Source organism: Corvus kubaryi, unplaced genomic scaffold (assembly GCF_017639235.1).
Source record: "Corvus kubaryi isolate FWS band 111438036 unplaced genomic scaffold, C.kubaryi_AGA036_p1.0 37398, whole genome shotgun sequence".
NCBI classification, from domain to species: domain Eukaryota; kingdom Metazoa; phylum Chordata; class Aves; order Passeriformes; family Corvidae; genus Corvus; species Corvus kubaryi.
The window spans coordinates 27592376-27613641 of NW_024581137.1; the positions used below are offsets into that span (position 1 = coordinate 27592376).

At 36.7% G+C, this 21266-nt stretch overlaps 1 protein-coding gene across 1 annotated transcript in view; it reads right to left on the minus strand.

The window, feature by feature from the left end:
- DNAH11 (dynein axonemal heavy chain 11) overlaps positions 1 to 21266 on the minus strand; it is a 101683-nt gene that overhangs the window by 36169 nt on the left and 44248 nt on the right. The window contains 8 exon segments of the mRNA XM_042044477.1: positions 191 to 427; positions 3223 to 3339; positions 3341 to 3397; positions 14659 to 14760; positions 15529 to 15711; positions 16189 to 16299; positions 18832 to 18897; positions 20551 to 20697. Coding sequence (XP_041900411.1) covers positions 191 to 427; positions 3223 to 3339; positions 3341 to 3397; positions 14659 to 14760; positions 15529 to 15711; positions 16189 to 16299; positions 18832 to 18897; positions 20551 to 20697 — 1020 coding nt within the window.

Genomic DNA, 21266 nt, shown 5'->3' on the forward strand with positions numbered 1-21266 from the left:
AAGACTTGAAAAGAACATAAGAAGGATGCCTTTTCAAGCATGATTTTAAAAGGAAAATGATGCTATGGATAAATAAGCAGAGCTGTTGTAATATTTCAATTCTTTAAGTAAGTACATTTCAACAAACACCAATCCCTTGCAAAAATTAGGGGAACTTGAAGGCAGTAAACATGAAAGCCAATTCTTCAGCTTGCACATCTCCTTTCTTTCCTAGACGTATGACTTTAAGGTCAGCTCCATATTTATTCTTTATCCATTTAATTCCCTGTTGCTGGGGATCTATCATCAGAAGTCAGCACTCACAGTTTGTTAGAATAGTGGCATTTTCTGTTGACATCCTATCACCCTCGTTACTCCATGCCACAGTCATAACATCATCTGTCAACGTGGCAATTGGGTCCAGGCCCTCTGTCATAGGAACAGGAGCCTTAGAATCAGAGTGGAATACAATCATCCAGCAAGGTTACCAAGTAGCAAGACATGACTCAGTGCAATGCACAAGATAACTGGGGGGATATAAATTAAAGTAAGGCCGAAAAGTAAGGAGGATCCCTGTGGAGTTTCAGATGAAAAGAAAGTACTAGGAAATGTGACAAGAAGCAGTTTTTCATATTTATTACAGATTTTAAAAAAGTGTTTTCTCTTAGGACATTTACTTCATAAAAATATTTATAGTTCATTAAAGTTAAAACTGCACCATATATAATACATTTCAGAGTATTCTGATATTGCAAATTCAATGCTTATGTATGCTCTTGGGCAGCTATTTCTGGAACATAAATCAGTATTTATCCACAAAAAAAAAAATTATAAAAGCAGGATTCCCATGGCACCTTATTAATATAGTTCAGTTCACTCAAAAGGCAGAGAATGGGGCCATCTCTGGGGGCAGAGGCAGCCGTGGAGCTCCCTGTGGGGCACCAGCTGCAGCAATGCTCTCGTGTGAGTGCCCCTGCACTAAGGAGGAGGCTGCCACAGAGCAGCCATCTCACAGCCATGCTTGCTGGATGCCAGCCTCTCACAGGCACTTGCAAGGAGATGAAATAAAACAGAAATGGAACACCTGAAATCAGTGCTTACCAGACAGGTATGGCTGGGAAGGGAAATGCCTCATGAAGCACAACAGAGTAAGAGAGAGTGAATAAGTGAGTTATTTGGAACAAACAAGAAGGGCTGGAGGAAGCATAATAGAAGAGCTATACCAGATGCCTGGAATTAATTTTTTCCTTCCTGAAGCAAAGGGCAAACCCCCACCAATTCTTTCATGGTGTTATTCCAGGCTTCCTTATTAGTGATTTTTGGACTGAATTCAAAAGCCATAAATAAAGGAAAGCACTGCATCATCACTATTAAGCCTGAACTATCTTGTCCCCCATTCAGAAGTATCTTAAAAACTCTTCCATCAAAATTTTCCTTCTCCCTGAACTCATCTAGTCCTCAGTACTGGCTTTTAGATTGGATCTTCTTTTAGAAGTGTGCACTGAAACAACGAAAAGACCCCTCATGTATATCTGACAGTTATTTATAATGAAAAGCATTATATATATTTAATTTGAGCCAAATTTGCACAATTATTAGTAATAAGAATGACACTATACCTCTAATGCAGTTTCTGTGGCACAGTGTCATAGTTACCATAATATTACAGAACACATACCACCTTAAATTGTCTAACCCTTGATTCTAATCTCTGAGCCCAAGATCAACCTAATTTTTGATGAATGTGCTGAAAATACAAGCACAAAGGTCCCAGCAGGCATACACTCCCCTCTGCAAGCATGCAACATTTCTATCTCCCATGTGTAACACATTCATCTAAATATATCAAAAGACTGAAAACATGATTTGTTTTATCTGTGGGCTCTAAGACAACCAATACAATCATTTCCATGAGCTGAAATACTTCCTTGTGTAAAACAATAGCATTGGGGTATTATCAGGTTCCTAATATTAATTTTCACACAATGCACGAAAAATATCTGCATATATGGGTACATCTATTGTCGCTGTATCTGCACAAAGCTGATACTTAATGGCATAGAACTACTTGCTGTTCCTTCTGTAGAGGACTATTAATAAACATCTATCTTAATATAACTTTTCAAGTGTATTTGTCTCTTCTTTTCCACTCTTCCTCACTTGCAGGAAAACAAACAAAACTGAAATGAGGTATTTTGTCTCACTTCTGTTCCGTGAAAGTATCTTAAAAAGTAGAAAATCAAAGTATGCTTTATTTTTATTCGTAAAAGTGTTCAATCCATTTTAGAGGAGTCTCAAAAGAGTTAAGAATGACATTTATTTCCAGAGTCCTACTATTGAAAATATACGGGGCAATTTTTTCTCCCTATCAGAACTAGGCTGCAAGGTAGAAGGAGGTTTCTGAGAAAGGATTTTATCTACAAACAAGTTTTTGGTCGAAAAGGACAGGTTTCAGATAAAGGAAAGCTCTACACAAATAAGTGACTGCTAAACTCTAGCACGAAGCAAATGTCTACAAAGAGATGTCCCCACAATTCTGAGCTGACCTTGGAAACTCGAAGCTGTATTTAACTGTATTTCTAGAGGTCCTCGTAACTCAGCTCACCTGCTGCGTCATAGATCTATGAAATGAAAATAAGGTAAGCGCTGCCCATTTCACATATTTCTGACAAGAAATGAATTAATCATGATATAATGCACATAAGGAATAGGAAACAAGTGGGAAGGTGGGGAGCATTTGCAATAAGGAAGAAAGGAATTGTCCGAAGCTTCACAAGTAAGGATGGAGAAAGCTTTGCAGAGACAACTGTAAGGATTGGAACTTCTATGCATTTACTGAGTACTATCACGGTTTCCTCTGCATGCAGAAAAATGGGAATTATCACAACTACATGCTCTTCCCAGAGCTAAAATCTAAGCAGAATAGGTCTCTCTGTACAGCTCTACCATTTTTACAGCACTTGCTCTTACAAAGCTGTCACAAAGAACAGACTTTGGCATTGAGAGTTGGAAAGGGAAGGGATATTCTTTTGGCACAGAACCTCTCTCTTTCATTTCCCTCTAAAGATACCTGTAATCTATATATATATATATACACATGCATATATACATGTGTCCTGGAGAACAAATACCTTCTAAGAGGCACTTTTATATATAGATCTGTATTTCAAATTTTTGAAAGACAGCAACTTTAACAAACCATACACTCCACTGGAGACTCCCTTTTTGTACAGAATATTTTACTTTTTTTACCTTTAGAGAAGGAGTCATGAAATGTCCCTTTGGTTCCTGGTGATATCGTTTTATGAGGGGTCTAAAGTAAGACATAAATGCTGCTGTCAATATGATGTCACCACATAAAAGTCTTCTTCTGTGCTTTGAGGTTCTCGATGGACTGGCTCCAACACGTGCTTTTGGACTGCAAAGCAAAATTGGAAAATGTTATCTCCTGAGCACCATGGAAGAGACAGAATGCTTAATCTTCGTATTATTAACCAGAAGCACACAAAAGTACAACAGGAGGAGTACTCTGTCAGCAAGAGATACACTCCAAAGACTGCAAAAGCTGGAAGCAATCCAGAATTTATGGTGGTGATTTGAAATCTTTGAAGCTGAAAACAATACCATAGAAGCCTTTGTCAAACATTCTGTTTCAGTAATTGGTGCTTCTGTCTAGATCAGATACAGCATGGTGGACACACTCTAATATTTACAGCACCTGGTGTCCTACTGCCAGTGGAAGCATTTCCAGCAACATTGAGAAAAGGTAAGGAAACAAGAATATTAGAAGACAAAAAAGAAGAAGAAGAAAAAGCTGTTTCAACCTCAATAAAGATGTCACTTCTGCTTTTTGTTTCACACTTTTTTTTCCAAAGGGAGGAGAAAGGCAGTAGAGTTGGTGTCCCTGCCCATGGCAGGGGGTTTAGAACTTAGATGGTCTTTAAGGTCCCTTCAAACCCAAACCATTCTACGGTTCTGTGAAGATTTGCAGGGTTTTTTGTTCTTATTTGTCTGTCTTCTTTTACCTACTAGCTACAGACATCTCACTCAGCTAAGGCTGCAATGATTTGGAATTTTGACAGGAGAAAAGATGAGGGTGGCCAAACACACAGGCTGCCCAGAGAGGCTGTGGAATTTCCATGGTCCTGGACAATCTGGCCCAACCAGTCCTGTTTGATCAATGGGGATGGATTAGATTATCTCAGAAGGTTCCTTTCAGCTGCAATGATTCTGTCAAAGTTTAGTTTCAGAATTGCTTTCTTCATAATTTTTTTTTTCCACAGAGAGCCCTGTTTTCCCTTGTTCATCTGTAGAGTTCATCTTAACATACTAACCCTGGGATATTTAGGATGAATAGTCAGGAACGGTCTTAGATATTGATGATTTATTATAAGCAGCTATGTGGGAGCCTGTTATTTTATTCCAGTTATGTGTAAAGACAGCCCACCACCTATTTAAAATTTTAGCTGGTTATTAAACAGTTTCAGAAAAATGAAAACATCTTCTTTAAAGAAAGTTAACATTTAAGATGTGGATCCTCTCTTTTTCAGTCAGGATTTGTGACGTGGCATAAGCCCCAAACTAGCAGTATTAGGCACGTTATGCTTTGATTGTTCTGTGTGTACAATTCCCAGCAAAGGAATGAACATATGCATGAATGCATGCTCAAATAGCTTCAGCATGGAGGGGAAGGTAAAAATTGATCACCCATTAGAGTCATCTTCAAATGGATAAAATTCTAGATGTAAAATAGGGATAAACTGCCATAACCTTTCTTATTTGTTTGTACTGTTTGAAACACTGCAGATAAGATAAAGTTTCATAGTCTGTTCACTTGCTTTAGGGAAACCTCACGAAATCATTCTCCAGTGACTGAAGCAGAGAAAGGGCCAGGATGAAAGAAAGAAAACACCTCAGAACTACTTATAAGGACAGTCATTTACCACTGCCCATACAGACAGCTGTTTTTCAGAGAAATGATAGTAATCAAATAATATTTTTCCAGTCCTTTGCATGATGTAATCATGAACAGAAAGTATGCTCTATACTTAATATAATTTGATATTAAATGCTTGTTTTTTTGCTGGTGTCAGCTGCTTAAGAGCTTAAAAGAAAACTCTTAAATGTGCTCATTCTTGAAAGCTGTACGGATTATAAAATCAATCTCAAATAACAACTCACTCTCATTTAAAAAATAATTTTCTCTGTGTAAAAAACCAAAGTAACAAAATAATCGTTACATTTTATATTTATGAAGTATTTTACACTTATATTTTTCAGAAAAATCCTAAATACTTACTGAAATGGTTAAACATTCAATCTCATGAAGACAGACATAGAATTTAATGACAACAGAAGACTCAAAGGCTTTTGTTATAAAAGAGGAATATAGACGATCCACTAAGAAAATAGAAGTATCTTTAATCAAAGTATGCAGCTTAAAAGAGCTAGCATGTATATGCTTCACAGTATAAACACAGGAATTTGGTGTGTGAAGGCCTCCTAAACCCCAGTTCCATTCATCAGAGATGCCCAACATCTGACAAATAAAGGACCACTCCTGTTGAGGGCTCTAACAGCAATCTTTGCAATGTAGCAGTTTTGTTTTGAAGTATTTTAGACATTCATTTTTGCCTACAGAAGTCATTGGATTTTTCTTTAAATCATTAACTGAGGGCAACAAGACAATAAATCCATTAATTTACAAGAGGGCTTTTTGATTTATCCATTCTCTCTTCTTGTTGTCACTGACTGGTAAGCCATAAACAATAAAGAGCACCCACCTCATTCTCCAAAAGAGCTTTGAAATTTGAAGATTTGCTAAACATAGAATGATTGTCTATTTAAATCTTCAGTAATTTTACCATACCAGCCAAGCACCATAAATCACTTGTGACATTGGCTAACAAGGGTTTAAGAGTTGGAACATGCAGTGTAATAAATTTCCAGACAGTTAAAAATCACTATAATTTTATTCTAATGCATTATAGATTGCCTGTAATGTCATCCTGGCCGGGGTGACCCATTTCTAATTTTGAACAGCTGTTCAGCTCGGGAGTTAGTTAATGATTAAATATAAATTGCCTGATTTATTAGTCTGAATGGCTGAGCTTCCAGGTCAATGCTATATAGACAAAATCATCAGTCTTGATGCTTTTCAGAAGTTAACTATCTCCTGTTCTAGTCAAAAAGAATTTATTCTCAGAGGAAAAGGCTTGACATTTTCAATTAATCCTTTCCAATATTTTCCCCCTTAACTTCCACGATAAGATCACTAATAAAACCTCAAATTCTGGAGATAAACTTCTTTTAATTATGTGTAAATCTTCAAGACCTGGAGACTAACTATGGGCTAAGGCCATTGACTCCCACAGAGCTTCCAGAGGCTTTGGAGGTCTGCAAGGCCAGGCCAGTAGGGACCATCTGAGGTGTCTTGGGACGAACAAAAGTTCTCATATGCAGATAGTAACATCAACTCTACTGTTTTTCTACCAAAGGAAAGATTATTTATATATTTTACATTTCTAGCATAGTAATTTCAGAATCAGATTAAAAAAAATAGATTCTGTTTTAATTGCACTGGGGGTTTTTTACTAGTTTTGTGCTCTTACAATAATTTTTTTTCCAAACTGGTTTAATATTGATTGCTAGCCTCTGCTGAGATATTTGCACAAACAAATGTATCCACACTCTGATCTTAGAAAGCAAGGTCACAGCGATTTTAAGAAATCCAACTTAAAATATTTATTCAGACTCCCTTGGGAGCTCATGTCATAGTGTAAATATTCCTTGTGCTTTCTATTTCCTGTCATAGACACTTATTTGTCAAAAAAATGAGTCATTAAAATTCTAGATGATGGATTGAGACAGAACAATTTCTGTAAAGACCTAGGAGAGACTGATCAGCAATGCTGTGGGTGACTTGAATGGTTCTGTTAAATAGGCATGTGGTAGCTTTAATGATGTTTGTCTGCAAATAAAGCTAATAATCACACTGAAATATATATAATTTTAACATAAATACATTTAATTCTTATTTAAAAATTATTAGTTTCTGTAAAAGGGAAAAAAACTAAAAGCAAATAGCAAATATCTGGCGGGTGCCTTCCACTTAGTTGCAATCTAAAGTGCAACAAGGGCAGATGCAGGGCAGCTCCATCCTGACCTAGAGGATTATTCAGTCTTTCTGCTCATTAACCAGAGGCTGCCCAGGCTGTCACAATGTGTTCACAGTTGTGTATAAATGTGGTGACTTAGTTATTGAGATTTCTCTCTAGCAATCATGCCAATATGGGTTTCTCAGCAGTACTTGATTTTTAGGAAATAAAATTGTGGTGCCACACATTTTACTTCACACAATTTTGCTGAGAGTTTATTTGTGGTTTCAGATTGTTTGGTTTGGTCTTATTTTTTTAATCTAAATGATTTCTAATAAGTGTCATCTTGTATATAAAAACTCACACTAGGATGAACATTCAGGCAAAATCTTCTTACCTCAGGTCACTCAACCAAGTAATTTTGTTTATTCTGTTGACATCATCTTGACATAGGACTGTTTCTTCAACTGCTTTCTCAAGTGAAGATGTGAGCTTATGCAGAAAAGGGATGCGTAAATAGTGTGGCTAAGGTTTGTTGTTTGGAGGCTTTGCTTGTTTTTTAAAAGTATTATTATTTTTTCTTTTAAATAATATATTTTAATGACAATAATTGTAGACGGTACCTTTAACTTTGAGGGACACAAACTTCAGAGGAAATGTTTTGCTATATTCTGTGGTTTTTTCCTGCAGCTCCTGGACCAACATAAGTACATTTACTAACAACACTTTTGGTCAAAAAAATGCAAGACAGAATTGTTATTTTCAGTTTGCATATGAGCCTGGAGACACAAAATGATTCAGCAATTTGCTCATGGGCAGACATTATGGCTAGTGGCAGAACACATGCAGGTCTTCTGCACGCTGATCTGCACCTTCAACCACACTTCTCTGCACTCTGCTCAGAAGGCAGCAACATCCCTGGCTGTGCTTTCAGGGGTTTCATACTGCACATGACTCAAAACAAATTGCCTCAAAGTGATTTGTTTCTCTAGAGTAACTTACAGAGCCAACAACAGTGAGATCCTCTTGAGGGCAAAATTTTCCTATTTCAGGTTTCATGAAAGAACAGCAGCAGGAGCAAGGTGTGCATACCTCCACAAAAGCTATTTTTGCTGGTTTTGCAGGATCAGAGATTTGGATCTCTTCTGTCAGGTTTGATGCTTGAATTGGTGGTGTACAACCAGGAAATTTAGAAATTAATTATAAATTAAAAACAAGAAATTTATTGACAAAGGGGGAAAGATGCATCTTATAGATTAATAAAGAAGGTTGACTTGATTTCTTTAGGGATAATGAGGCAGTCATTCCACTTTTTATGGTGATGAATCTTAAATTGAGAGACTAATGAGGGCTTATACTCAATAAAGGCATCTAACAGAGATGGGCTATAAGTAAAATGTCATCAGTCTAGCATTCAAGGCATCAGAAGAACAAGCCCAGTAACAGTTCTCTACCCTTTTTTAGGAGAGACTTATTTCTAGACACCTCAAATTTCCCTGCATGATAACATAGAGCTGACTAAAGTTCAAGTGCACTCATCCATCAAAGGCTCAGGTAGTAAAGATGAGAGAGACAAACAGTAAGGAATGCCTCAATGTCTGTGGGATTTGATTTTTTTGATACATAATAGTCTCCTTTATCACATCAGTTCTTATCCTATGATTTCTGAATAGGAAAGTTGTCACTACAAAACACACTATTCCCTTTTGTCATCCTTTCATAGCATGTAACATAAATAAAGTCTGGCAACAGCAGAATTACATATTGCACTTTATACCCCAGCACCCTAAATTCTATAGGATAAATCATGTATTTTAAAAACACTTGTTTTTGAGGAAGCTAGTGCCAGGAAACTATGTTCCACAAATCACAGCAGAGAGCCATTACTCTCCGTAGCAAGCCTGCTGGACTGTGCCCTTGTAAAATCCTTTTTAGGCACAGACTATATTTTAAGTTCTCTCATATATTAATAACAATTATTGTAATGATAAATACAATCATTTATTGATTTTTTTGCACCACTTCTGCAAAAAGGATCAGTTTGGCCCAACTTTTTAGCCTTAGCACTACTAAACTTCTCTTTTTTTCTTTTTCTTTTCATATTATAGGCATAGTTGTTGTGATATGCACATGAATGTAAAATCATAATTTTCACAAATATTTTTAGCAGATAACTAGCCTCATGAAGGATAGAAATCTGATTTATTTCCACTCAAAATACCTATAAAACAATTTTTCTTGAGAACAATCCTTTTTCATATTTCCTAACTGCCTTTTCATTCAATTTACTGTAAATACATAGTAATTGTTGGACTTGATGGGATATTAAAAATTTAACATGCAAGAAAGGATTTGTGGGCATCACCATCCACAGAGTATTTTTTAATCATCTTCAGAATGTTTTAAATGTTTAAAATTACATACTATATTAGTATTAGTACCAGCCTGTGTATATTTACCATCCAAAAAAAGATTACTGTAACAATATTTATTACAATGTTCCCATAGACCATAGAATATTTTTGGTCAGAAATTACCTTTAAGATCATTGAGTTCAGCTGTTAACCCAGGACTGCCAAGCCCACCACTAAACCATGTCCCTGAATGCCACATCCACACGTCTTTGAAATACCTTCAGGGATTCTGACTCTACCTGGCAACTCTTTTGGTGAAGAAATTTTTCCTAATATGCAATCTAATCATTTTCTGACACAGCCTGAGGCCATCTTCTCTTGTCCTATCACTTATTGGTTGGGAGGAGAGCCTGTCCACCTCCCACTGCAGAGCCTCCCTGCCCTCCAGCAGATCAATACTCCTGCCCAGCTTGGTGTTATCTGCGAACTGACAGAGGGGGCAGTCGATCCCCTCACCATTTCTCATTTAAAGATATATTCTGGAGCCCATGAAAAGTGAAAGGAGGTCAGTCTCACTGTGCTGCCTGGTGAAGGTGTGTTATTGATTACTAGCAGTGGCACTGGTTATCATCACTCAGAATTGCTGGCCACAAAAATTTCCGTATGAAAAATATGGACAGCTCTCCTTCCCTCTCTCTCTTTGCCAAGAGAAAGAAGCTGAATTATGAGTCAGGGAGCACAGAATATCCATGAATGCAGAAGCAGAGGTCACTAGCTTCTGATGCTCTGCCTTCAAGTTTATTCTTCAGAAAATTGATAGAGGAAGATGGAAAAAAGACAGGCAAATAAATGACTGGAAGGGAAAAGGGCAAGAAATGAACTGAAGAATAGGGGGCAATCCTGCAGACTGGATACAGTCAGCCGACAGCCCAGAGAGAGAGGTACAGAAAAACATTCATATATAGAGAGTGACCTTCCTTTAACATTAGAAGAATTCTTGTTTTTATGGACACAACTCTGAGTTGTTTACTCACACAACTCAGATAAGGACTAAGAGCTTTCTACAGGCTGATGGGGTGCACAGGGTTATCAGCAGCTAAGGTAAATAAAATCTAAGTACTTGCTGCTAAGAGGTGCCTGCATGGTTCATTTTTTTTTTCCCAGAAAAAAAATACAAGTTTACCTTCCTTTTATACTAATTTTGCAGACTTCCTTACACGGCGAATCTTACCTTTAAAAAGCCTGATGTGAGCCAGCTGGAACAAGCTGCATAGGGCAGGGGTCCACATTACAAAATACTGAATGATAAATTATGCAGATCAAGCAGTACCAGGGATGGAAAAATGGAACTGTTGAAACTTTGCTGGATGTAAAACCCTCTAGAAAAGTCAAAGAAAATTGGCGAATATGTCTGTAGCATTTTATTCGAACTATAAAAATGGATGACACTAAAATGCTAGAGTTTCATGCTGAATTTGCATCTTTTCATCAGCTAATCCTGGTTAATGCTACTGCTGTACATAGGAGTCATCCCCATGAACAGCATGTTGCACATCATGTCCTTTAGCATATGGATTGATACAAGTTCCCATCAGAGGAAGCTGAGCTGATTTTAAATGTAACATTGAACAGTGCAGTTCAGGATCATGGAATAGGGATGAAAATCTGCAGAGAAATTTATTCACTGTTGACCAGGTTGTGCATGTTTAAATGGAGAAAAATGATGAACCCAGAGAGCAAAGTGCAAAGACAGGGAAGGATCCTGTTTTGTACTCACCAGTCTGCAGACTTCATTCCATCTGAATACTGAACTTGTCTAATGAACTCAGCCTCTCATCATCCTCTAACATTTTACAGGTAGAAAACCAGGCACTAACCATCAGAGGAAATGCATCTCTCAGCCATAGAATTTCCTGTAGGTGAAGCTTTTCGGATTAACATTTTATATCTTGTTATAGTTCTGAGAGCACAAACTTCCTTCTAAGATTCATAGATTCTTTGAAGTCCTGGTGCCTGCCAGCTTGAAATTTTATTTTTTCCTTCTAGCTGCTAATCCTGGGGAAGCTATCAATATCTTTTTTATGTGTCTTAATGTTATGTACTACTTATAGACATTTTGATAATTTCCAGTCTGCCACAGAGTTGTTAGATAAAATTAAACTTATAATTAAAACCAGGTTACTCCAATCACTTTCAAATATTTTCTTTGAATAACATTTTAAATCCTCTCCATTAAGAAGAGATTACATGGTTTCTGTTCTATGAGTACAACAGGTACAGAAATAATTGTTAGTCCAACAGTACAAAAGCAGTTTGTGGAAATCAGTAACTTCAATCACCTCCCAAATGGAAAAAAGGATGAAAAATAGATGAGAATCCTATTCCCATCTAGAATTTGCAAGACATTTGAATGAACAATATTTTGCACTGGCCTGTGCAAAGGATTGCACTGTAACGGAAGCTTTTGAAGTGAAATGATTTGAGGCTGTATAGTAGAGCACCTAAAAATAGTGACTGTGCATTCCTCCTGAGAGACAAAGGCAGCATGTGGACCACAAGAAGCAAATACAGAATTTCCCAAGAGGAATAATTGGTCTTAAAAAATAATTTTGCCAATAATACTGAGTAAGGAAATGGTAGATTAAGACAAGAATTATGTAAGTGTATACATTTTTTAAGGTTTTTCATATACTAAAACTGAATCTCTTCTTGGCATCTTCAAATTTCTGGACTAAGTCACAACTCAGTTACAAGAAACAAGTCAAAACCAAGTTTTCCTTAGTGATGTGTGCAGCAGTTTTTACTAGGTAACAATTACCACTTGCTCTCTTAAATGTTACAAATACATCCTAGCACATATAGTATACACACTGCATAGACAGTTATTTCCTTTTTATTCTTTAGATGAAGTTCATCTCATAAAACATTACTGGATAAACTAAAATTCTGGTTTATTTTTGGAATCATAATATGGTATAGTTTAGAAGGATCTTTAGGGGTAATCCAGTCCTACTCTCAGCTCAATACAGGGCTAACTTCAAAGTTTTCTTTGAATTCTTCAAGATCAGACCCCATGTCTTCTTTCATAAGCTACTAATAAACAAATAGCAATCAAGAAGTATTCATAAAAAGGTCAAATATGTATTATTTTGCATTTGTCAACAGTGAATTTGACCAACTATAGAGTTATCCATTCAACTACCCCATGAGCTCTGAGCTAATTACTGTTATGAGTAATAACTGCTAGAGAATTAAAAATTACAGCTACAGTTCTTTAGAAAAGTTCATCAAGTGGACCAGCTAGGGTATGAATCACTTATAAAAATAATAGTTCTAATGGGATCCTCCCACCATGTAAAGGAAATCCTGGTTGAATATGCAGTATGGATTTTATAAAGTGGTTAGTAAAAATATCCATAGTAAATGGCAGTATGACAACTGTTGGCCTAACACAGGAAACAGACAAATGCAAAGGAATTGCAGCTTTGCCTGAGGTACAGGATTCTTCCTGTTAGAAACTAAGCATAGCTGAGAGAAAGACTCCTGCTAACAACCCTCACAAAAACGCATGAGGAGAAGAAAGGAGAAGTAAATAAATATTAAAAAAGGGGAAGTAAACAAATGTAAAAAAAGGATGATTCAAATTTGGAAGCTGATTGAATGCAAGGTCACCTAAACCAGGAAAAGGTTATTTTAGATACTGTCAGGCAAGGAAGTGAGATATATTAGTGCTCCTTTTAGAGGAACACATTAAAACAATAAAAGACTCCATGAGTTTCAGGGGGGATTGCTGTGTATCAAAAATAAGCAAAAAAATAAAATCACCCCAAAACAACACTAGAAGGCTATTTTTGTCTGAAAATGTTTGTACATAATAAACATACATCAGTATAGATGTGTGAAATAAAAAAACCGTGATGCTTCCCTAAAGCTGTCTTTTAGTGCAGATACAAGCTTCATTAGGGCAGATTTTGATCTGAATGGGCAACTCCAAGGTCGTAAGGCTCAGGTGGTTTCACATGGAAGAAAAATACCTGCTGTAGCAGCTGATGGGATTTTTGGGGTGGGGGTCAGAAGAGAAAGTGAGATTATAAAAGCTATCTTTGTTTACCCATTAAAACTGCATCTCCTTCAGAACAAGAAAAAAGTGGATACTATAATACCAGGAAGAAAACCAGGAAATTTCTGAAATAAAAAATTAAATTCTGAAATACCATAACCCACAGGCTTCCAAGAATTTCAATTAAAAATGAATCTTGCTCATTCTTTTAAAATATAAATTCAAGAGAAAACAGTGAGAATAATCCCCACATTACAGATATTTTAGTTTTGTTTATTGCTTGATGTCTTAAATTGTGAGATTTCAGACCTAACTATTACCAACAAAAAAGTCTTAAGCCAAGTCAAACTCTTTTAAACCTAATTAATGTCATAGCTTTTGAACCATTTGAAGCTTTCTTTGCTAAGTGAGAGTGATTAGTTTGCAGCAGAAACTCCTTCCACTCACCATCTCCCAAGATACCATAAGATGTCTTTGTATCAAGAGTGCTTTGTGCTGCAGTTGCTCCATTAAATGAATACTGAAACAACAAATAATCCCTCTCAAAAGTTCAATAGATACTTAATGACAAGTGTGGTCTTCAGTTATATCATTAACTCACAGGACACTCGTCAGTAAAAGACTTATCAAAGTTTGCTCTTCTATGTGCATGTGTGCACACTTGTACCTGTGTTTGGGGGTATTTCAAAAAATCAAAGGAGATTTGATGTTGTTTTTACCATATGTTTAATGACAAACATTAACACAAATGAGCTTCTAAAGCCCTCTCTGGCCATTATTGCTATACTCCAGTAGGCCATTACTCATATAAACACTTAGCATATACTCCTTGTAAAACTCACAGCCAGTTACTTCTATCAACCAGCATTTCAATTATTAATCTATTGGTTATAATGTGCCTAGATGGCTTTGAGGAAATTCAGTCATTTCAGATAAACAGCTTCATGTGCTGCCCCCCCAAACTGCGGAGTGTTCTTCAGAACATTTCGGGGGAAAATGGTGATAATCCCTAAAGAGATCATGCCTTTAATATTTGAATTAGACAGTAATAAAATCAATAGAAATAAAACACATTAAAATAAATAAATAAATAAATAAATAAAAAATAATTAAATTAAGTGGGCTCAATGTGTTAGAGAACAAAGCTTATTAATCAAGCAGTACTTACAAGCAGCTTTTTCCTGATAGCTTCTACTTTTTCTGTAGCTGCTGTGAATTCAATGTTAGCCTGAGCCAGCACACAACATTTTGGTTCTCTCTCACAATACACCTTGAAAAAGACATACCACATTGGTACATTAGAGAAGAAATTGGTCTCACTTTATTACAAAAAATTACAAATGACTCCTGATGAAAGACTTTCAGATAATCCTAGTAGTCTTTCACTACATATCTTTGCTTTAGACCCATCTTTCTTCAGATGAGTCAGGCAAAGATTTCTTTCATTATTGACTACAGCAGATTTTATGATAGTTATAGAAGGATATCTTTAGCAGAACTGAATGCAATCTTAGTGGATCTACTCTCCAACTAAAATTAATTTACATGTATCACTTTCATGATTTTAGAATACAGGTGGAAATCAGGCAGTCATTACACTTCAGTAGATTTCATCTAAAATTGATAAGTTTTTTACTGTTTTGTAATTGAATAAGAGCATGCTGTAATACTAGGATGAATGGAGAAATCCTGCTGCCAGGTGCTCGAGGGAATCACAAGTGATAAGCCCTGTCTTACACTCCAGACAGCCAGACTCAGGATGAATGTTTCAAGTGAAACATGTACATCTGGAGAATATTTGCCAACTGTTGCATTGTAATGACAATTGAAAAGTCCTGGACAGATACATCTTTTTTACCACTTCCTAATAAAAATAAATACATGCATACATACTGCTAAGAACCGAACACTTCCCACTTTATCTCTGGTTGATGTTACATGCTCCCCAGAACACTTAGCTGAGCCTCCTGAAATAATAAAAAATTCATTAACAGAAATTCCCACATCAGAGTTAGTTCAAGAGCTGATATTTACATACCTCACTGAATTTTACTATATTGATGACCCAGGCACAGAGACCAGCTGCTGCAAAGGATTTTGTATGAACATAATTTGGGTTGAAGTCTGGATCCTTCAAGTAATGCTCCTTGGCAACCTTCAGACAATTCTGAGAAATATGCTCCTTATCATAGTCGATTAAATCTTGCAAAGAGCCATCAACCTGTGAGAAGCTCCAGTGTATATAATGTCCAATTTTTTGAGAAGCAGAAGCTAAATCCTACTTTCATCTCAAATGTAAAACAGGAACCCTGCACTAGGTATTTGGTTTAAACACGTGATTCAGTACAAAGCAAAAATATTTGCCCCAAAAGCCAGAAGTATTCACTGTCACAAACAGAATTTGTGATTTATGTCTTGCTTGAGGAATTAGAGATAGATGAGATAAATACAATGAGATGCTCTCCCTTTCATTTTCTCCTATTTTTGCATTCAATAAACCCCAGTGGTGCTCAGACTGGCTTGAGTTTGTCAACAAAGGTACACAGAAAAGAACAATGCAGGGTCATACCTTCTCCCCCTAAATTCAAGATACAAGACAATGAAGTTGTGACTTAGTTTCTCTTTTTCTGACTCTCTTTTTTACCTATTATTTTCTTCTCTCATGTCAGATATTATCTGATGTCCCTTTGACAATTACCTTTCCTATAAAGGTTTTCCAGCTTTGGTCCTTGGGGCCTTTCCCTTTATGTGACAGTGTGCTGGTTTTGGCTGGGGTAGAGTTAATTTTCTTCACAGTGGCTGGTGTAGGGCTGTGTTTTGGATTTGTGCTGAACACAGGGTTGAGGACACAGAGATGTTTTTGTTATTGCTGAGCAGGGCTTACACAGAGCCAAGGCCTTTTCTGCTTTTAGTACTGTAATGCTGGTGAGGGGTCAGGGGGTGCATGAGAGGCTGGGAGGAGCCACAGAAAGAGCAGTTTCATACCTTAGTCAGTGACACAGACAGTGGGATCAAGTTCACCTTCAGCAAATTTGCAGATGATGCCAAAGTGAGTGGTGTGACTGACATGCCTGAGAGATGGGGTGTTATCTAGTAATGCAGGATATGAGACCAGATAAGGTATCTGTACAAAAAAGCTGGGTGATATTAGGGCAGTCTGTCACTCCTGAGGAGTTACTGAACACTGGGAGGAGCTCCGTAGCCTAAGCCATTGCAGTAGATAAGCTGCAAGCATTTCATGATCTAGGTTCAAAATTCAAATCTGGAGCTAATAAGAGACTGAAGACTTTTTGCGAAAATTTTGAGAACCATGATCTTTTTCCCCTCACTGTCCCTTCTTCATCTTCAAAGGGTTTCCTTTTAGATACTAAGAGGAAATACCAAGAAACCAATGATTAGTTCAGTTTTGCACTGAAGATTTCCTTAAATAGTCAAGCATTCACTCCAGTTTTGAGGTATAGGAAAGCATTTAAAATTTGTCAAACTAGCCTCCATCTTTTGCCAAATTTGCCTTCTTCTTTTTATTCCTCAGTTCCAAGTCTGAAACCACAGGTCACAACAAGGGACAGAATGGCAGAAATGGAAGTATCCTATATGAGAACACTGTACTTACTTAATTTTGGGTTTGGAAATTAAACAATCATCAGTTCAAGCAGCTTTGCCAAGACACTTCCTTTGGCTTAACAGTGGCTTAGATCAGTGACTTTATATCAGCTAGCATCAGTCTTACATGAAATCTGAGTGCCTCCACAACTTTATGCAACTATTTAATTATCTGTTTAAAAGTGGATTATGATTTCATTGGGGCAAATTTATCTGGGAGAGTAACCCTCGGGGGCGTTCTGTATCATCAGCAGTTGTGTGTTTGCAAGATTACCACACACACTTTTAAAGATACATTGCCTGAGGCCAAAGTCAGTTATACTTGGTTCATCCTTATCCTTGTACCACATGCTCATCTCACAGGCTCATTTTCTGTCAGGTCTTGCTTAAACCTAGTTTAATTACAGAGAAAGACGATATTACAGTGATCAAGATGTTAATACTTGGATCAAGCACTCTGCATTGGCAGTAACAAGCCTCTGTAAGAATTTAATATCCTTACAAAACGTGTTTCTACAATTCTTGGGAGCATTTTCCATGTACGCATTTATTAGATAGGACACCCACAGATACTGTCTGTGGAAATAACAAATATTAAAAATCAATATGCATTACATTATAAAGGACAAGTTACTAATCAAGTTAAATATGTCCCCCATCTCTTGTGATGTATCTTTTATGATTACAATTCCCAATGTTTATTGGTTTGCATCTTAGCAATGTATATTTAAAAAATTAAATAATGCATTTACACATGCAGTTTTGATGTGGTTTATATTTTCTCTGACACAATTTGAGACCCCTGCTACTGAAATTAACTGCAAGTGAAAAGTTTAGAACAGCCACATGCTCCTTCTGTTCAAGTTTTTAAGGACATAACCTCATGAACAAGTATTACATTTACAGTATATTGTTCTTCTAATATGGCATGGTATTTTCCATTAAAATAAACACCTACTATAAGTCACATGAGTTAATTATATTTCTCTCTCTTTTTTTTCCTAATGCTTAGTTATTCTTTGCTTGCTGATGCCGGCTCCAAAAATATGTGACAGAATAATTGTTTTTTAAGAGAGAAAAAAATTTAACAGGTTGCAGATAAGCCTTAGGACAGTATTTCTCAAATCTACTACCCCTTACAAAGGGAAGGAGTTTTTCATGCTTGTCTCTAGAAGCTTAGTCCTCTTCACATCAATAACTTTTTCAGTATAGAGCTCTTGGTGGCTTTTAGGAAAGATGGAAGCAGTGTGCCTTTAGCAATCAGACCATGAGTGGGGTGGCTCAATTATTCCAAGCAAATAAAAAATGCACTTCAGCTGAGGGCGGTAAATAAAAAAAGTTGGCCAGTCTGGATCCATCTTTGTTCCTAATCCTCAGGTAGTGTCACTATCACACATATACCTACACCATACTCTGCACGTTTTCTCTCTTTAAAGGGGTAGGTCCTATTTTAAAAGGCAATGGCATATGCACCTTCATGTATAAACTGCTCTGGCTGACAACATTCAGAACACAAAAATGGCCAGAAAAATGACAGCAGTGTTACTGCCCACTATTTTAAAACCTTACCAGCATCATGTTCATGGTAAAACCCTTGTTTATTACTACACATGTGTGTAGCCCTGCCACATTTATGTGGAATCCAGTCTCACCTCACTTTTCCTAATAGGTCTGATCTAAAGTGATTTCCATTCTCCACCTAAACTTCCTTAAGTAATACTTCACTCCAAGTCAATACCTCCAAGGTATTTACTCGCTTAAGGTTGTAAAACTCAAAAAGCTCTTGTAAGCTCCAGTTTGAAATCTATAGAAGAGGAAAGCAAAAATAATTTTTTAAAGGGTGACATATTTTAATCAATTAGGAAGAGTCTTTACAAATTACTTAGCTGAAGATGTATTCTCATTTTCTGGGCTTTTTTTGGTAACACAAAAATGATAGAAGATTAGTGTTTAGAAACTATCATTGGCCTTATGAAACAGTTTTAGATTAATGTAGCACAAAATGACACTTTCATTTCCAATGAAAACATTTCAGAAGTGCAATAAAGCAATGGACAGTGGAGTACAGTAATCATTAGTGTCAGGCGCTGAACTTCATCCCTGAAACAAAGTGGCCCAAAGATGTGATTATCTCACAATAATCACTCTATGTGTTTCACCTAGCTGCTTAATGAAGTAATTAAAATTGTGTTAAGGGTGCATTTTGAACATTCAAATTTATCAGAAGCATATGGAACCAATACAGGAAAAGCATCACTGAAAAGTGTTTGGTAGGATGTTGAACTGTTGGATCCCATTTGTGCACCTTTAATTAATTGCACTATTTGGACTTGAAACTTCATGACCATTTTTAAGGCCTGTATAAGATATGGATCAGCTAAAGGCTGAAGTCTGTAGTAACCATAATAAAGAGAAATATAAAGGTCCTGATCATGTCTTCATTTATCTCAGTACCAAAAATCACTTTTCTCTTAATAAAATTAGGTTCAGACACAAGGTTATTAGAAAGGTATTAAATATCATCTAATGGTAAGTGTTTAAGAAAAAAAACCAGAAGAAAATGAGAGACCATTTTGATTGTTTAGACAGGACAAGTCTTCCCTGTTGGTCAATATCTGGAAACTACAGAATTCTTGGCAACTTGAAGTTTCCATAGCTCAAAATCAGGAATTATCAACTATTACGAGTCAGTTAAGAACTTCTCTCTGCACTATTGGTAAATGACACAAGGTAAACGAGATTTTCTAGCAAAATGCCAGACTTGAATGAGCCTTCCAGACTTTGAAGGCAGAGGACCTTCAATTTACAGCATTCCATACTGCTGGTGCTTTATTTCAAAAGCCATGCTTGCAACTGTAGATGGAAATTTTTGACTCCTGATGAAATTATGCATTTCTATTAATTCTGTGGTGAGCACTAAAGCATGTAAGCCTTTGTGTTTCCAACACAGATGTTGATAACTGATGCTGATAGGCTGAAGCAAAAAGAAGGAGACTTAACACTGAAGACATATATTATCAGGAATACTATTATAATCTTAAGATTCAAGGTTTGCACCTTGTAAGATGGTGGAATGAACTTCTGTATCAATTGAGTTGCTCAATTTACCTAGAGCCTCAAAGCCTTTAGAAATCTGAAGTGCCCAGAGATGACTCTTTGACCTTTACTGTATTACAAATAGGTCTGATTCTCAAGATCCACATGCATTAATGCTTGAATGAGCTCAGTATTTTTTGTCCTTTCATCTCATTAAAACAGCTAAAAGGTTAGGAAAAGGCATAATGTAAAGAAAGGTCAAGTGGTAATCATGGTGTGAAATGCTGTTACATGTGCAAGTATAATAATTCTTTAGACTTTATGCTCCCTGGAGAGGAAGTTGTTCAAAACTGTTCACCTAAAAAGGTTTATTTTGTGCTAAATATAGCTCAATGTCAGTAAATAGGAGAATTAGACTGACCTTTAGCTCCTCTGCATTTGCAATGGCCTTTTCTTGGCTCAGTTTCTCAGTCTGAAACCCTATCTTAGCAATCAAATCTTCAGTATCTTGATTTTTCAGTTGCAGTTCTGCCTCTTGAGCAGCAAACTCGGATTTTAGATCTTCTACCTACATGGCAAAAGGTAATGCATTATTAAGGTCATTAGGCATGGTTCTGAGACCCAAAAGCTGAACTGAAAACCAAATTCATGTTTTGTGGGTCTCTAACTAGAAGCATTGTCTTTTCATTTTTTGTATCTTTTTTCCACTTGTACCTGGCAGAATTTTGTTGACATAAATAATTTAATAGTGACAGCCTGAGTGCTCCCACCACAGACTCCACAGCTTGCCTGGGATGTTCAGATGTCTGTCCTGCTGCTGAGGTTGTGGCTGCAACCAGGTGTCTCAGCAGTGCAAAAGAGGCACAGCTGTGGCAGCCAGCAAAGATGCCAACGTAAAGGCAGAAGGATGTGATAGAAAATGCTCGGTATTCACTCTGAGCAGATGATTCCAGCAGAGCCTTGCTGAAAGGTTAAGGCACACTCAGAGACTGCTGAACAAAAACTACCTGTTAGCGTGCTGAAATAGCAATTCATTGCCTGCCAGGTGAGAAACTCATATCAAAATACCCAGCAACAATATCTTTTCACATATAAAGAAATTGCTTCAAATAACTTTGGGTTTGGCATGGTTTGGGC